At 46.7% G+C, this 17,368-nt stretch overlaps 1 protein-coding gene across 2 annotated transcripts in view; it reads left to right on the top strand.

The window, feature by feature from the left end:
* The window catches only part of DGAT2 (diacylglycerol O-acyltransferase 2), a 24,123-nt gene extending 6,755 nt beyond the window's left edge, over window positions 1–17,368 (top strand). The window contains exons 2-8 of one of the 2 annotated variants that reach the window (XM_055702607.1): window positions 1,597–1,716; window positions 2,758–2,865; window positions 3,732–3,802; window positions 10,742–10,946; window positions 14,162–14,336; window positions 14,930–15,132; window positions 15,948–17,368. In XM_055702607.1, coding sequence (XP_055558582.1) covers window positions 1,597–1,716; window positions 2,758–2,865; window positions 3,732–3,802; window positions 10,742–10,946; window positions 14,162–14,336; window positions 14,930–15,132; window positions 15,948–16,102 — 1,037 coding nt within the window. In that variant the 3' untranslated portion in view covers window positions 16,103–17,368. The remainder of the gene's footprint in view (window positions 1–1,596; window positions 1,717–2,757; window positions 2,866–3,731; window positions 3,803–10,741; window positions 10,947–14,161; window positions 14,337–14,929; window positions 15,133–15,947) is intronic. The other variant, XM_055702608.1, reaches the window with a different exon arrangement.

The following is a 17,368-nucleotide window of genomic DNA, read 5'->3' on the forward strand; positions in this document are numbered from 1 at the left end:
ATTAGTAGGGACTGAACCCACTTGATATAATAGCTGCTTTGCAGCATCACATCCCTTCCAATAACAAGCTGCTCCTTAAACAGAAAAAGAAATAGGTAAGCATGCCTCCTGGTTTGTTCATAGGCCAGAAGCTTGATTTGCATTTCAGCCAGTTACTATTGTGCTTGTAAAATAAAGCAATGAAGAGAAGTGAAGGAAAGCCCACTTCTTTCTGGAGGTTGTTGGATGGCAAGTCACCCATGGGCCAGCAGTGTGCCCATGTGGCCAAAAGGCCAGTGGGATCCTGGGGGGCATCATCAGGAGGGGCATGACCAGCAGGTTGGGGGAGGTGATCCTCCTCCTCCTCTGTTCTGCCCTGGTGAGGCCACAGCTGGAGTGCTGGGTCCAGTGCTGGGCTCCCTAGTTCAGGAGAGATAAGGGAACTGCTGGGGAGGGTCCAGCAGAGGGCTATGAAGATCAGGGAACTGGATCATCTCCCTGGTGAGGAAAGGCTGAGAGAGCTGGGGCTGTTCAGCCTGGAGGAGAGAAGGCTGAGAGGGGGACTCATCGATGCCTACAAATCTCAAGGCCAAGTGACAAGAGGAGGGGGCCAGACTCTTTTCAGTGGTGCCCAGTGACAGGACAAGGGGCAACGGGCACAAACGGCAACATGGGAACTTCCATCTGAATGTGAGGAAGAAGTCTGAGAATGACAGAGCGCTGGGACAGGCTGCCCAGAGAGGCTGTGGGGTCTCCTGCCCTGGAGACATTCAAACCTGCCTGGACACGGCTCTGTGCAACCTGCTCTGGGAGAGCTGCTTCAGCAGGGGGGTGGGCTCCAGGGGTCCCTTCCCACCCCAGCCAGGCTGTCATTCTGTGATATCAGCAGACACCACAGTAGGTGGTTCCTCATAGAAATCAAGTCTTTCAGCTTTAGTTGGTTTTCACCCTACCTGAATAGTTTAAGCTTCTAAAAGAGTGGCTTTCAACTCCTTCCCACCTCATTTATTGCTTTAGAAATGCTGTGATAGTTTTCCTTTCCCTTGGAGCTGTGCATCCTTGGGGTTGTGTGTTGGGGTGTTGCTCAACCAGCCCTTGAGCTGTGCTGTCTAAGGCTGGCGTGCAGAGCTTTCCGTGAACACACGCATAGCTGTACAGCAGGCTTGGTCAAGGGTGGATGAGCAATAGTCCAGACCACAGCCTGGTGTGTGCTTGCCTGTGGTTTGGGACAGCTGATCTTTATCTTATGGTGAACTCGGGAGTTTTTCTCTTATCAAATGCTGCTTCCAGGAATTGGCAGTTTGAAGTGTGGGCATATGTTAGGACCAGTGCTAATGTCCTCTGCCCTTTTATGGTTGAGTGAATAGAGGCTTGCTGAAGTGGGAACTGATGTTACCTATTAATCCCCTCCAGTATCCCCATAACAGCTGAATGTTAGCAAATGGCAATCCTTCCCCTTCCAGGATGCCCAAACTCCATGGGAAATATGAGCCTTTGACAAGCCTTGCTCTAAAAGCAAACTGCACAAAAATTGATTTTAAACCTTGTGTTTGAAAGGAAATATAGATACCTTTGTGCAGGGTGCAAATGTGGCTTTCTGTGTTTTTTTTTTCTTAGGCACAGGATCAAACATTCTTTCTGCTCTGCAGGATTTGTTCTGGCTATCTAAATCCAAAGTAGAGAAACAACTCCAAATCATCTCTGTGCTGCAATGGGTTCTCACTTTCCTTATCATGGGTAAGTATTACCTTTTGGCCTAAAGCAAAGCTTTCTTTGCCTTTGTTCTGGAAGAATTTTAATGCAAAAATGTTAACTTTTATATAAGCATTAATTACTGGATGTGTACTGCAGCAAGATGCTTTATGGGGTGTGTGAGTATTGTAAAGCACTTGCATACTTTGATATTTTGGCAATAAATTACTTCACCTGGCTCTAGAAAAACATAGAAGCTAGAGAGAGACCTACTGATGTTTAGCACAAGTCTGTGTCTACCGTACAAATAAGGCTGAAGCAATTGGAAATCTCTTACCTGACTTGCTCATGGGAATGTCTACAGAGAATAAATTTCTTAGAAGCAACTACTAACTGATGCAACTGATTGCAACAAGAGTGCCTTCCTCTTGGCTTGGTCTCTTTCCAAGAGGTACCAGAGAATGGCAAGAACTGTTTTTGTTAGACTACTAAAATAGTAAAGACTTTGTCTCTGGGTGCTTCTGTTATGTGAAGCCTCAGGCTGCTCTGCTCCATAGTGCTGTTGATAATTATTGTGGAGAAAGATGCTGATTGCAGTCTGTCAAGTAAGTCTTGCTGTTCATTCCCAATTTAGTTTGTGATAAAATGGCAACATCATTTGTGGGTGGGATCTCTGGCACCCTGGTGGGATGGCTGGTGTAGAGCTGGTGTAATGTGTGGAAGGCTTGTGTGATGGTGGAAGAAACTCCCTTGGTGTGGGCCACTGGGAAATCTTGATGCTTATGAAGTCTTGCTCTTGCCTGATGAAGCAGCTGCCCTACCTGGAGATACTATAGAAGAGAGACCTGGAGAAACCATGAAGGGGAGGTTGAGGTACTTCAAAGCGTGTAGCTTTAGAGGAAGCTGTCTCAGTCCTACATAAAGGGTTTTTAGCTAAATCCGATTTGATTGAGGATTAATGACATCAGATTGAGACTAAGACGTCAGTATAGAAGGGTCAAAAGGCAAGAGGCTCTTTATGCAAGTGTAAATGCAGACCAAAACCTGATGCACCCTTGTTTTCTTATCTTTCTTGGACCTATCCAGGTGTTGCTTGCACTTTAATCCTCATGTACATACTGTGCACAGACTGCTGGGCAATTGCGGCTCTATATTTAGCCTGGCTGGTATTTGACTGGAATACACCAAAGAAAGGTAAATATTGCAGAATAGATCCTTATTGTTTAAGTGTCCCTGTCCTCCTGTTTGGCCAATGAAGTACTTTGTATTGGGTGACTTCCCTTCTTAGTGGTGGTTGGCCGAATCGCTGACCAAAAGCATTATTCAGTGAAGCATATAAATGTCAGCCTTTGGCCTAAGCAGTGACTGCAGGTTTCGATGCTGAGGGTAATTCACGATAACACTCACTAGTATCGTGCCATTGCTGGCTTTTAGCAGCATATTTTTAAGGCTTAGGTTCTTTCTATAGGCCAGAAAGATCTATATGCATAAAGATTCAAGATCTTGCTGTCTTCAATCTCTTACAAGGTTCAGGCTGTCACATGACTATTAAGATGTGGGTCCCCTGTGGAGTCAGTGTTGCTGCAAATAAAGCAGAAAACTCTTATTTCGGAGAACAACTTGTAGAAACCAGCTCTGAGAACCCACTACAGCAATGACAACAAGTTTTGATGGCAACTCCTTTCATAGCCAGATTAGCACAATTCTCCATTGCTTCAAGACCACTGAAATCATCCAGGATCTTGGCCTTTTCCCAAAGGATGACTCTAGGGTGAACATTGAGCTGTTTCTAGCTTGAATTTTCCATTGCCCAACTACAACAGATTATCAGGTCAGATACTACTGTGAATTTGTAGTTAGTTGTTAATTAGCTTGAAGTACTCTGAAGTCCTGAGGATGGATGGTTTCACCTGACTTTAGTGAAAGATGCAGGTGTCCCATTTAGAGGAGTGAAACTGTTGATTTCTCTAGTAAGACAGCAAACTATGTGGAGTCCTTTAGGCTTCTTGGGGGACACCCATGTGGAAAGCCTTTAAAACCACGAGTTTTCTTCTTTTTAGGTGGAAGAAGATCCCAGTGGGTGAGAAATTGGGCTATATGGAGGTACTTCAGGGATTATTTTCCAATAAGAGTAAGTAACAGTTTAATACTGTGCATTGGCACTTAACTATTTTGTAGTAACCCCTGTGGAAATGATGTTGTACCTATACTAGTCTATCCATGACACTGAGCTTTAAGTAGGACATGCCTTACTTTGCTGTACTACCGCTTGGAGCGGCTGTGGTTATAAAATCTGAGATGCAACACCAGCGATGGTATTGTGATTTGTAGAAGCTGCTGCTTCTGATGGTCTTGAGGCAATCTGCCCTGTGGCAGTAAGGTTCCCTGTTCATCTCTCCAGCTTCTGTGCTGCAGCAGTCCTGTGTTGTGCCTAGCCATACCTCTGTTCCTCCCTAGTACACCTAGTGCAGTTTTGGCCTGTTTTCCAGTTACACCCTAGGGCAGCAGTATACTGGGTAAGAATAGCTGGGAACCCTGTGTACCAGAAGTCCTGCCACTTCACTGGGAGTGGTAAAACCTGCTCTGAAGTCTAGCTGCTTTGGGGAAGGGGGGGTTCCAGCAGTGTGAATAGCTCCATTTCTCCAGCTTGTGACTTACTCACCTTTTGCATGTATTTTCCCTGGTAGTTCAGACGTGTTGCAGGCAGGGGACAGGGCTGCCAGTCTGCCCTGGGGACTGCAGAGTTAGCTGAGGGGCTTGGAAGGGAGCAGGGGCCAAATTCAGCTAGGAGGGAACTTGATCCTCTTTGGAAGGACACACAGCCGAAAGGACTATTATGTAAGGCTGTTGGCAAGTTTTATTCAGCCTGAGCAAAAGGAAGGGACCTTGCCATGGCTTTTGGTGAGCTACCCACCCCTAAGACAGTCCAGCCTCAGAGCAGTAGGGAATCCAATTCCAGTAGGAAACCAAAGTGGCATAGATTGGATTCTTCCTTTGCAAAGTCACTTGGACTCTCAGGGTGCCTGAACCTGCTGCTGGTGAGCAAACCTCTTGCCACACTTGCTGCTGTGAACAGGTAGTTCTTGGCAAGGGTAGGTGTACATGGAAAAATACATCATGATGGCACAGGCTGCAAGTGCCTGGTCAGCCAAGGTCTCATAGCTAATGGAGAACAGAGCATGTTCCAGTGTTGAAGAGGGCTTCAACTGTTGTTTTCTAGTACAGCATCCACAGTACTGCAAGAAACCCCATCGTATTGATATTGCTGAAGGCTAAAATGGGGTAGTTTCTCCTGAGGACTTGATTCAAGGGGGTCACCAGTAATGGCTGCACCCTTGTTTCTCCCCTCCTTTGGTGTCTTTATATCTGCCTTCATGGAAACATGCTCCGCACCAGCCATGCAGGTCAGATCCACTGTAGGTATTAGAAGTTTGTCAGTCGGGTTGTTCAGGTAGGTTTAGAGATGAGATGGTTTAGATAAAAACAGCAAAAAAGTTCAGTTTAGGTAAATACTTACTAGTTCACACAGTCCACTTGTGAGAACCCCTTATGGCTGTAATTCCTTTGTCACTAAGGGGCAGAGTTGTGCCAGGCTTATGGAGCCTGCAGGTAAATGGTGCAAAGGGCAGAACACAAGGGCTGACAGCTGACCTGCTACAGGGGAGCAGCCAGCTGGTTGTTCAGTTGTTAAAAGCTGCTGACATGGATCATGGGGCTGTGAGGCGCTAGAGGTGGTTGTCTAATGGGGCTGATCCTATGAATATTATCTCTTGCAAGGAGTGGTACCGACCGCCAGAATGGCTTGGGCTTGAACTTGCTAAGAGCATGGGAACTCCTTGAAAAAAAATAAACTATTTGCCTGTCTTCAGTCAAGAGGGAGACTGGTCTAGAGAGGATCACTTGTTTTAAATCTTCTGTCTGCAAAATTCACCTTGACTGGATCCTGGACAATCTGTAATGGCTGAGCAGGGCTTGGTTTGTTTCCCTGGCTCATGGTTTGTTGGGGTAGTAATCTGCTGCACCTTGTCCTGTGCAGTGTGTCCACTGAGCACTGCAAGGGCAGATCACACCAGTGACAATCTCACCCGTGGCACTGGGAATGCTAAACTGCCTCTGCAAGCTCTGCATGCAGAGCTGTGATAGCTGCATCCATATAGGCACAGGCACCACCTGCATTTAGGATATTAGCTCAGATTTTACTCCTATTCTAGGAAATAAATAGGAAGCAGTTTTACAGATTTTTTTTTCCAAACCCCTAAGGCCACCTCCCCAGGAACAAGGACCCAGCTCCCAGTAGGTGAGAGCTGTAGCACCAAAATACTGGGAGAGGAGGCCTCTTGGCATAGTGTCCTGGGTGGCTGCAGATCTGAAGGCCAGGGTTTCCCTGTACCTGGCTGGTGTGAGCTCAGTCTTGAGGATGCAGGCTGGATCTGGCTAGACTGAAATGCCACCAGTACCGACCTCTGACAGAGTTGTGTGCTAGCACTTGTCCTAGGTCTGCTGCATCCTTCCACAGCTCTACTGCTGGGATCAGGCTTGCTCTAGCAGAGTAGCTGCATGAAAAGCAGGCTCTGCTCTGATACTTATGCTGATTAGGCTTGGTCTCCACCTGAGTCAGCAGTGCCTCCTGGCCTGAAACACCAGTAGGACTATTGTACCTGTATCTGGAAGTACCAGGTTGTGTTTTGTAATGCTGGGTGGATTTGGAAACCAGCCTGAATCTGGCTAAATTCCTCAGCATGAGCAGAGGTTGTCCATATTCACTGGGGCTTGTTGCAGCTGCTGTGACAGTAATAAGCTATTTTAGGGCACTAGAAGCTTAAGTTTGTCTGCTGCTTAGTGGTTGGCCTTGCAAATAGTGCTTTAAGCAGTACATGAAGCAGCTGAGGAGGCTTCCAGTGAGCTAAATCCTGGTGCTGAACTGCTAGGTAAAGACCAGGATCTTGCAGGTGTGAACATGGTGCTGTGTGCCTGCTGCTGCAGGGGCAAGCCAGGTCCCAGCAGCTGCCTGAGCACATCCTGCTGATCTGGGGATGTCATGTCGGGAGTGACACAAGCTAAAGATCTTCTGTAGTAAAGAAGCCATCACCTGAGCATGTGAGCACAGCTACTGCTGATCCCCATTGGCAACAGCACTTCAGAGACCAAGGACTGCAGACCTTTGGCTCACCTCTGAAGCAGTGAGCACTTCAGATGTGTGCAGTGACACCTCATCAGTCTCCTGCTGAGATGGGAGAGTCGGCAGCTAGCCAGAGCAAGGACTGCTGCAAGACAGACTTTTCTTGCAGCGTTTGTATTGCATTCTCTGGCTTGGCTGGCTTCCTGGCAAAGCTGCTCCTTAGTTGCTGTTGTAGATGACTTACAAAATGGAGGTGGAGGTTTTTGCTTCCTGTTTGTGGTGTAGCATGGTGGTAATACTGAGAGCCTGGAGGGGTCTTCAGGTCCTGGCCTGCATTGCTGGAGAGGTGAGATAATTTCTTCCATAGTGCTGCTGGGTGTGATGCAGCTAATTGCAGCTGTTCAGTTGTTAAGCAAGTTTATATGCTCACTGCTGCTGCTTGGATCCTGCAGGATGAGCTCTAATTTTCTGCTTTCTGCGTGCTTCTGTGGTCACTGTGCTGCTCAGCTTGCAGGCAGGCTGAGCACCCACCTAGGCATCCAGTTTCTTCCTGTTCTGCAGGCTCCTGGTGATGAGCAGTAGTATCTCTGCAGTCCCCTTTCTGCACACTTGAATGTGCTGTTTACTCATCCCATTCCTACAAATATAATAGTAAATACTGTTCTCCAAGTGTATCTGGCACTCAAATATTAACACTAGGGGTTTTTACCATAATTGTACTGCTTTATTGCTTTTATAGGCGGGCTTAGATTTGTTTAAAGAAATCTTATTACTAGAGCAGATGGATGGACCTTTGCTCCCACTGAAATAGGGTTGGTCTCGGACAGCAGCTGGGAACAGGCATGTTAAGTGCAGTGGGGTGAAGGTTCAGCTTCAGTCCCAGCACTGTAAATCATCCAGCTGGGGGGCAGCAAGGACATTTTGCCTCTGTCTCATCATGGGAGTGCTGAGGCTGTATGGGACTGGAAAAGACCTTGAAGGCAAAAGGAAAAAACCTGCTGGAGGCTCAGAACAGAGTTGCAAGGGTGATGTCAAATGACAGCTACAGCAATTCCTTAGGCCATTCTAATAAGGCAGCTCAGAGTTTGCTTGTAAAGGGGAAAGGTGCAAGAAAACTAGTAGTGAGTGAACAGCCTCCTAAGGAAAACTTCAGTCTTGCTTGAGACTAGAAATAAATGATTACAGCACTTAAAAAATCCCTGCTTCTAGATTAAAGCATTGGAACAGGCTGCCCAGGGAGGTGGTAGCATCACCATCCCTGGAGGTGTTTTTCAAAATGCATAGATACGGTGTTTGGGGACATGGTCTAGTGATGGACTTGGCAGTGCTGGTTTGATGGTTGGAGCTGATGATCTCAAAGGTCTTTTCCAACCTAAATGATTCTGTGACTCTAAATTTAGGGAAACCCGAAGGCAGAGCCTTCATTGTTGGCAGGTCAGACTCTGGGCTGAGTTTATGCACTAGCAGATCCAAGACCTGCACCACTTGCCGATAAGGGCACAAACCTGTCTGATGCCTGGCAGTCTCTGGCTGCCCCAGTTTGAGTTGGGTAGAGGAAGAGAAGTTCACTTTCTGTGAACCCATCTGTTTTAGGACAACCTGTGGAGGGCTGTGGCAGTCTGGATGGGATGAACTGGGGGGGAAAGCGTGTGTGTGTATATGTGTATATATATACATGAATGCCAGGCTGACTTTCAGACCTGTAAATCCCTGTTGTGAGCATATGTTTCTCATTGAGTCTCTAGAGTTGCTCAGATATTCCCCTTCTGCCTTGCCATGGGTGAGGTGTGTGGGTGAGTTGGTTCCCTGCATACCTCTTGCCTTACTCCTGTACGGCTTGTGCAAGTGGTGGGTATCGCCAGCCCTATGGCTCCATAATAGGAGGTCTTGGAAAGCAAACAGAGCGATAAGGCTGCAGCTTGGCTGGGGCTCATACAAGGTATGCCAGCAACGGGTTCCACTGGGAACTGGATGTCCTTGCACGTGGTGGAGTGGCTGCAGTAGGTTTGCCATGGCTGGCAGCAGGACAACTGTTTGAGACAGACATGTGGCTCTACCAAGATCAGCTGACAAATGTCTTATGCTCCAGATTTGCAAGGACAAACCCTCTGTCTCAGCTGGCTTCCTTTTCAAAGCAGCTGTGCTTTGGTGCAGGTGAAGGGTGAGGTCTGGAACCTGGAAACCACCACCTGCTCTAGCAAAAGCTTTCAGGAGGAATGTCTGCCACTGGTCCAAGTCATGTGTGTCTGTAGCCACCAGGCCTTGAGTCTGCCCTACAACAGAGCAAGAGCTGATGGATGGAGGGATTCTTATGGAATCGTTGCTTTTTTTTTCCCTCCAGTCTTTCCTGGAGAGTGGTTTCCAGTCTGTAGTCTGGCAACCCTGTTTGTTGTAACTGGTCAAGGCACCACCCTCTCACCCTCGAGAGTGAAAGCAAAGCCATCTACTAATTGGGCAAGAAAGGAAAGGGAAGAAAGGATGACTTGGTGTGACACAGGCCACAGGGCTCTACAGAGCTGCTGCAGCCACAAGCATCTGCACACGCTTCCTGGAGCCCTACATGACCTCAGAGCCAGAGGAAACAATGAGGAGGGGTAGTCAGCTTGCTTAACCCGTGGCTGTCATGCCTGTATTGCAGCTGCTGTCTTACATAGCACAAGTGCTGTAGTCTCATCTAGGGACCGTGACAGGAACATGGGGAGGAGGGAATCAAATTTCTGGGCACGCTGCTTCAGCATGTCGCAGTGGCACTCCAGCTCTGTAGCATGATTCGACAAAACAGACTTGCTCACTTACTGCCAGGGCACTTCTTGGCTAAGGCAGGAGGGTATGTAACGCTGATGTGACGTCTTGGAAATCTGCGTTTTTTCCTGTAGGAGTTGACAGTGACCTTTGCATATACAATCTGAGGGATGGGGTGCAGTTGTTCTAGCACCCTGTGCTGAAGGAGCAACTGTAGCTTGTAGGTCCTGTCCCAGTCTGAGAGCTGCTGGGATGTTGTGGTCAGCAAAAATTGGCACCATTGCGCGCTGAAAAATTTAAATTTGATCCTCTTTTGTGGGGTGATGCAGTAGTCCTGTTGGGTGCTTAGTCAGATTGCTTGTGTACTGCCAGGGGAAGATGCTCTGATGCATGGGACACTGCTGCTACTTACAGCGCCAAAAAAATCCTCTGGCAGTAGTGATACCATGGTATTGGTTTTGCTGTGTACGGCTAAGACAGCTTTGTCATGTTCATGCTGTGCAAACAGATGAGTAAGTGGTTAGGAATATTGCACAGCCCCAAACCAGTATGATCACTGCTCCTGGAGCATGTCCTGCAGAAATTGGAGCACTGCTGTGGATGGCTTGGTGTCTTGTTGGCCCTTTGTGTAGGCCAGAACAAAACTTAAGGAGGGATAGGTTCCAGTGGTAAGCCACCCTCTTGCACATTTTCCTTCTTGGAGGGTGGCCAGTAGGTGTGTTAAGTGGCTGGATCTTTTTTCAGGTGTTAAGCAAACTTGCTTTTGCTATGGGACACTGATTTTTTTTTTCCCTTTGTACTGGGATGTGATCCACTAATGTGCTGAGAGAGGGCCTGGAACAAGGTGTAGCTGTGACTACAGTGCCAGGAAGGACTTGGTTTGGGCAAGAGGCTTGCAAGAATACCCTGGGGAGGAGTAGAGAAACAAAGGGCACAGGCTACTGCAGCCCAGCCCCTCTTCCTGCCTGGCTGACAGTCATCTTGTGTCCACCAGCAGCCTGCTTATTCTTCTCCCTCTGCTTGGGGAACTGAAGCCTAAATGGCTGCCCTTACTGCAGCCTCTGAAATCCAGCATAGCCCATACCCCAGCTCTTAGGCTGTTCTGCCTGGTGGGAAGAGAGACAAAAGTGGGGGGCTTTGACTTTTTCTCTATTTTTTTCTTACCTGAAAATACCTGTTTTCATGTGAGCTCACTCTTTTCTTTCCTAGCTGGTTAAAACCCACAATCTGCTGACAACCAAAAATTACATTTTTGGGTACCATCCACATGGCATCATGGGCTTGGGTGCCTTTTGCAACTTCAGCACAGAGGCCACAGGTGTCGGCCAGAAATTCCCTGGGATCCGACCATACCTTGCAACGCTGGCTGGGAACTTCAGGATGCCCATTTTGAGGGACTACTTAATGTCTGGTGGTAAGTGCAAGCACATGCACTGTGCTTCCTCCTAGTCATGCCCTTGCCTCTGAACTGTCTTCCCCTCTCTCAAGTGAAAAGTTGTGGGAGAAGCTCACGTAACCACTTCTCTCTGGTAGCATCACACAAATGTTGCTTTTGTGTAGTTGTCAAGAGGAAGCTGTGAGTAATTGTGAAGAGCTTGGGCTGCAGGGACTGCTGCTCCTCTGTATTCATCCTTAACTCAAGGATACTCTTGTCCAAAGGCATAGTAAAGACATCTGGCATCTGTAGTTATGGGTGTAGAAGATGGAGACATGGAAGCAAGTGTCCTAGTTATCATTAGGACGTACTGGTAGATGAAGAAGTTGCACTGACTGAAAATATAAAATATTTGCGAGCCTTTGAAATGTGAATACCATGACTAGCTCTGCTCTTAGGCTCTACCACGTGAGCTATCACGCATCTAGAACTTAGGGTGGTGATAGCTGACCTCTTCGCCCAACCACATTTTTAGCTGCCAGCCAGGAGTAAAGAGTCTGGGGGTATTGCATGGCTCCAGCTGTTCAGAAGAGCCCCTTCCCTGAATATATTCCCACAGATGGGTCACAGGAGTTAGGCAGTGATATCTGTACTGAATGACATTAATAGATACCAGTATTTTAATGGAGCACTTAATAGACTATAACTGGGCAGAGGAAGCATGGTTGACAGCCTCAAGAAATGGTGTCCTTGCATGGCCTGAGCTTCCTTTTCGGAGTGAGGATGCCCATCAGTTAGGCAGAGGTGAGGGAAACTCTGAATTGAACAGGTCAGTACCACGTTTGCTGTCCCTGGAACAGATTTGCCAATAGATGACTTTGAAACAGGTATCTTAATGTAGTGGTTTGGCTGAATCTTGACCCGTGGCTGGGGGAAAGATAGGAGTAGCTATACTTGGCTCTGACTAGCTAGGTTTGGCTGTTTCCAAGGTTACTGCCTTGATTTGGTGAGGGAGAAGAAAAATAACTGCATCTGGTGCAGAAAAGGTGTTTGTCCCTGCCTAGGAAGGGCAGTATCTCAAGCTGGTTTCTATTGTCCTGCACCAGATGGAAGTTGCTGTGTGAAGTCCTTAATTTCCATAATTTGGGAATCCTACAGGACAGCGGTGCATGACAGGTTGGGATCTGCTTTCTAGTCTTATCATGTCTGTAACTTAGTTGTGTTGATTAAGCTTCCACACAGCCTTTCTGTATTTAAAAAAGCATGTGCCATCTGCTCAAGATGACTGGTAGACAAATTCTGTGGCTAGCCAGAGCTGCTTCCATCCCTTTTGGAAGGAAGGTGGGAGTAAGACATTAGCAACATCACTGCTGACAAGGTTGGCTTGGCTATCCCTGAGCATTACAGTTAAATTGGTAAGAAATTCTGCTTCCTTTATACATAAGATTTAAGCAATACTATAGGTGTGATCTGTTGGACAAAGCAAACTTTTCAGAAAGCCATGATTTGTCTTCAGTTTCCTGTACTGGAACTTAAGGGTGTCACTACGAAGGTTTAAACATCATTTAGGAAGTGCTGATAGCTCCCTCCAATCCTTTGTTTTGTGGATGAACCACTTCAAGTGCAATCCTAACAAATATTACTATACCAATACACATACTTAGTTGGTTTGGGACCAACTGTTACATATTATAAAGTTTTATAGCCTACTAGAGATTAGAGCTACATCAGGGATCTTCTAAAACATGAGGAGATGGCCAGAAAAATCCCATATACTTTGTGAATGTGCTAAGGAGCACAGTTCAGCAATTGCCACTTGTCTGCATGTCTCACTGTGTTTTCTGAGGAAGGGTTTCAGTGTTGTGGGCAGTAGTAATCTCCCCTGAACAGGAATCTGGGCTATGTTGTCAGGGAGCCTTGGTGCAGAGCATGGGAGTATGAAGGTGTCCTATGGGGCAGCAAGTACAGCCTGAGCCTTTCAAAGGAAATGTGGTCAGAGAGATGTAGCTGTGCTGAAAGAAATTTTTATGTATTCAAATCCAGCTGATCTGTCTCCAGTGAGGTCTGCTCCCCTGTGGTCTGCAGCTGGGATTAGGTGGTGACCTTGATACCCGGATACACATGAAGGCTTGCAGACTCGCCTTGTATAATTCCACAGAACTCATTCATCATTTAGTTCTTGGTTCAAGTGATGACTACCATGAGATCTGCAGAATCAGCTTCTAAAATTAAATTGTGTAATACTGCCCTTCCTAGTGCAATGACCTCAAGTACTCAGCACAGCTCAGACATGTTGTGTGGATGGGAATGTAAATGACGGCATATCACTTCTCAGCTTATCCTGGCCAACAATGTGAGGCATGAGCAAGCTCTGACAATAACTGTATGAGAAAAGCACAGGTTTCGGGAGCAGAGAATCAGACGGCATTTTAGAGCAACAGAGTAGAAATGAAAGGTGCTGTCTTTCATTGAACTGAACGGGAAGGTCCTTGGGAGTGGGGGTCTGCAGCTTTAGGGCAGGACTGTGACTGGTAGTGCAGTCCTGCCCTTTCCAGTGTGGGACAGAGGGAAAGGCCTTCCCAGACACTGGGACTCAGTGTCAGAGCATGGACTTATGTGAGCACTCTGCCCCATACATCTCTTCCATTCCAGGACAGCAGAGGATTGTGCTCTTGCTGTGCAAGAGCTTGATATTTCAGGAAAATTTGGTTTTTAGATTAATTTGTAATGGATCTGTCTTGGAAAGGCTTGTTCGTTTATTATTTTTCTATCACTAAAGCATCCTCCCAAGGCACAATCTATTCAGCTGCTTGGTTTTGCTGAGGAACTGGTCAAATTCAGACTCTCACCCACCAAAATGACACAACTGCTTTGCTTCTTCCCCCCAAGGATAAACCAGCTCATACGGCAAAGTTTACTTAGAGGGAGGATGTCTTAGGCAATTGATTTTTGGCATCATGAAGTACAGAAGAAAACCCTTGCTGAAGCCTTTTGTGTTAAGGGCAAGTTCTGGAGAGCTGGTGTTGGTGGAGTTTGTTTCTAACAAAGTCTAGTGCTGTCCAGGTCTATTAACTGCTGGTTTAGTTGAGGAACAAGTTGCCTGATAATACACCCAAGCCTTTATGACCCCAGGGAAGTTGGACAACTCAACGTACAAATCAAGGCACAAACTTCTTGCTACAGGTATGGCTGGTATTTTCAGGATCATCTTAATCTTGCAGCTTGACCCTTATGTCTGTCTCCTGGATATGCAGGTATATGTCCTGTGAACCGTGACAGCATAGACTACATCTTGTCCAAGAACGGCAGTGGCAATGCCATCATCATTGTGGTTGGAGGGGCAGCTGAGTCCCTGAACTGCACCCCGGGGAAGAACTCTGTGACACTGAAAAACCGGAAAGGATTTGTGAAACTGGCTCTACGGCATGGGTAAGGAGGAAACCTCAATGCCAGAGCAGTACTGCTAGCATACAAAAAGTGCTTTTATCCCCTGAAGCAGCTGATGTCTTGGATGGATTCTCCTTTCTGCAGTCTTGCTGTGTTGTGTGGATGCATGCACAGAGAGCATCAGGCACATGAGTCTGTCTTCTGGCTTCTGCCTCTGAGCAGGGGATGGGGTGGGAAGATGCCTAGGACAGCAGGAAGCTTCCAGGGCAAGGGGAGGCCGGTGTCAGTAATCTGCATGGGGCATCACCTATGTAGGCCCTGTGATCTCCAGGGATCCCATGTGTCTGGAATGGGGTGTCCGTCAAAAATCAGATGAGACTATATGGAAGCGTATTTAATGCCTGACTGGGTAGTATTTCACAGGCCCACTGCAAGTATGAATCTCCTGTGTGCTTAGAAGTGTATCTACTATATCGTGTCAAGTCTGGCTGACCTATGTCAGTACCTTGTGCTGCAAAGAGAGCTCTGGCCACTAAAATCTGCAAATGTGCAGCCTCAAAGGTGTGTGACTGTGGTACTGTAGTATTGACTGCAGACCAGGGGTGTGGGGTCCTAACATCTTTCCATCTTTATAGTGCGGACTTGGTTCCTGTCTACTCCTTTGGGGAGAATGAAGTGTACAAGCAGGTGATCTTTGAGGAGGGTTCCTGGGGAAGATGGATTCAGAAGAAGTTTCAGAAGCACATTGGCTTTGCTCCATGCATCTTTCATGGCCGTGGCCTCTTCTCCTCCAACACCTGGGGATTGTTACCTTACTCCAAGCCCATCACTACTGTTGGTAAGGTCTTGGTATGAATGTGCTATGTGCTTCTCTAGGTAGTAGTGTACTTGAGTCTATGCCATACCTCTACTCTAGTTTGGTGTTGGAGTCTTGACTATAAAACTGTTTTCCCTTCTGTATAAAACCTTCCAGCATAGCTGAGAACTAACTGGAAGAGTTTCCAGAGGCTACAAGCCTTCCATCATGTTCTTCTGGCAGATACTTTTGCAAGTGAGCTCTTTTGGGGGAAAATATGCTGTAGCTGCTACCTTCTCTGGTCTTGGATAGTTACAGTGAGAAGCAGCCTGCCTCCCCACGCACTCTTAGGACTGGCAGTGTGATGCTGTCTGACAGCTGAATCTTAAAGCCAACTCTAAAATTTGCCTTTGAGTCTTCCAACCCAAAGAAGCAAGGGTTTGAGGGAAGGGGGGTGGGGGTGGGGGGGAAAGCCACATTGCTTTTGTGGTGTGTATAAGGGAACACAAGAACTGCAGCTTTTAGTCTTGGTTCCTGTTAATTGAGGAGGGATTTACCTTGCTGCTGTAAGGAGAAAGAAGTGGGACTTTCCAACCACCTTGCACAGCAGAGGCTTTGCTCTGATGGCATTTGTGTAGCTAAAGTGAATCTGGGTGTTGCTGCAGATGTGGTGAGAAAATTGTGCTTCAGAGCATAGCAGAACTGGGAGGAATGAGGCAAACCTCTGCTATAACGGCAGGCTGTGCTGTGCCAGGGTGGATGTGCTGAACTACCATAGCTGTGGCCATAGAAGACAAATCTGCAGGCTGTACAGGAACATTCAACCTAACATGTGGGTCTTTCCCTCTCTTTACTAGTTGGAGAGCCCATCAGCATCCCCAAAATCGATAATCCATCCCAGAGGGAAGTGGACTTCTACCACAGCATATATGTGGACTCCCTGATCAAACTCTTTGACAAGTATAAGAGCAAATTTGGCCTGCCAGAAACAGAGGCCTTGGAAGTCAACTGAAGGGACTGGCTCAGCAGCACCTCCTTCTCTCAGAATAAACACATCTTCTCCAGGAGTCCAAGCTGTCATCGTGTACTTGAAAGCATGCGTGGGTGTATGTGTCCGTAAAGAAAGTGTTTAAAGTATTGCTAGACCACTTTACACACACAAAAAAGGCTTTGCTTTGGATAAATCCCATTACAAATGTCTTTCTATCAAAAAAAAAAAGCACAACTCCCTATTGCTTGTGAGGATTTGGATGGGGGAAATGATTGCCTTTGTAATCTGCTATATAATGCTGTTCTATTGCCAGTAATGGGTTAAAAACATTCCTACAGCTACTGTACTCGATAGCACAAGCTATTTTGGGGGAGAGTGGGATCCATCTGGTTTTCAATCAAAAAAGCAGCAGGATGATTTGAGTGGGATGGCAGTATTACAGGCATGTTGCAGAAGAGCCATGTTGAGACATGCTTACATAGCACAAGGGCATTTCTGCTTTGGAAAAGCCCTTTCTGAAAGCACAAGGAGGCTGCCAGACACCCTGGTATGGCACCTCCTGTGGGTGGGGCAGCAAACAAAGGGATGAGAGTCTGGTGGACCTCTGTCCATAGTGTGGAGGCTGTTAACTTCACCACTTGTATTTTGAATGTCAGTTTAGAAGCAGGTCTGTCCCAGGTGTTGCTTCTACATAGAGATGTAGCTGGAAATATGGGACTCCTGCATAGCCACAAAACTCCAAGGACGAGTTCTAGGAGCGGTGGGATGGTGCAATTGTGTGGCCTCAGTGTTGCAGACCCTTAGGATAGCCTGTAGGGTTAAATGCAGTGGGACTACTCAGGCAAGTGTTTTGGATCCCAAAAGCATTTGGGGAAAGCTAGGAGTAACTTCTGCCCAAAGATGGCTTTTAAATATTCTGTCCAGTGAATGTCAAGGAGTAGCCTTTTCATGCATAGGTTCTAAAGTGAGCAACTTTTTAAAAAAGTGTTTATAAAATGTTTACGTGGATGTTAACGCTGCTTGTAGTGAGAATTCTTTGGAGTACAATGTGTTTATGTATAAACCTGAAACATTGCACTATTTGCATATCTGACCTGCCTTTTCAATGGTTCATTTGAGTGTATTTTGAGCTCCAAAATGTGCCTTTCTTCCATGCAAGAGGACAGTACTTCACATTCCTGGAATCTTGCCTCTAAAGACAAATGTTCATCAATCATATTTGATAGACTGTATTATGGAGTATCAATTTTTGTACAAATTTCTAGAAATAAACTTGGCCAAAACCAG

This window comes from Falco cherrug, chromosome 2 (assembly GCF_023634085.1).
Source record: "Falco cherrug isolate bFalChe1 chromosome 2, bFalChe1.pri, whole genome shotgun sequence".
NCBI lineage: Eukaryota > Metazoa > Chordata > Aves > Falconiformes > Falconidae > Falco > Falco cherrug.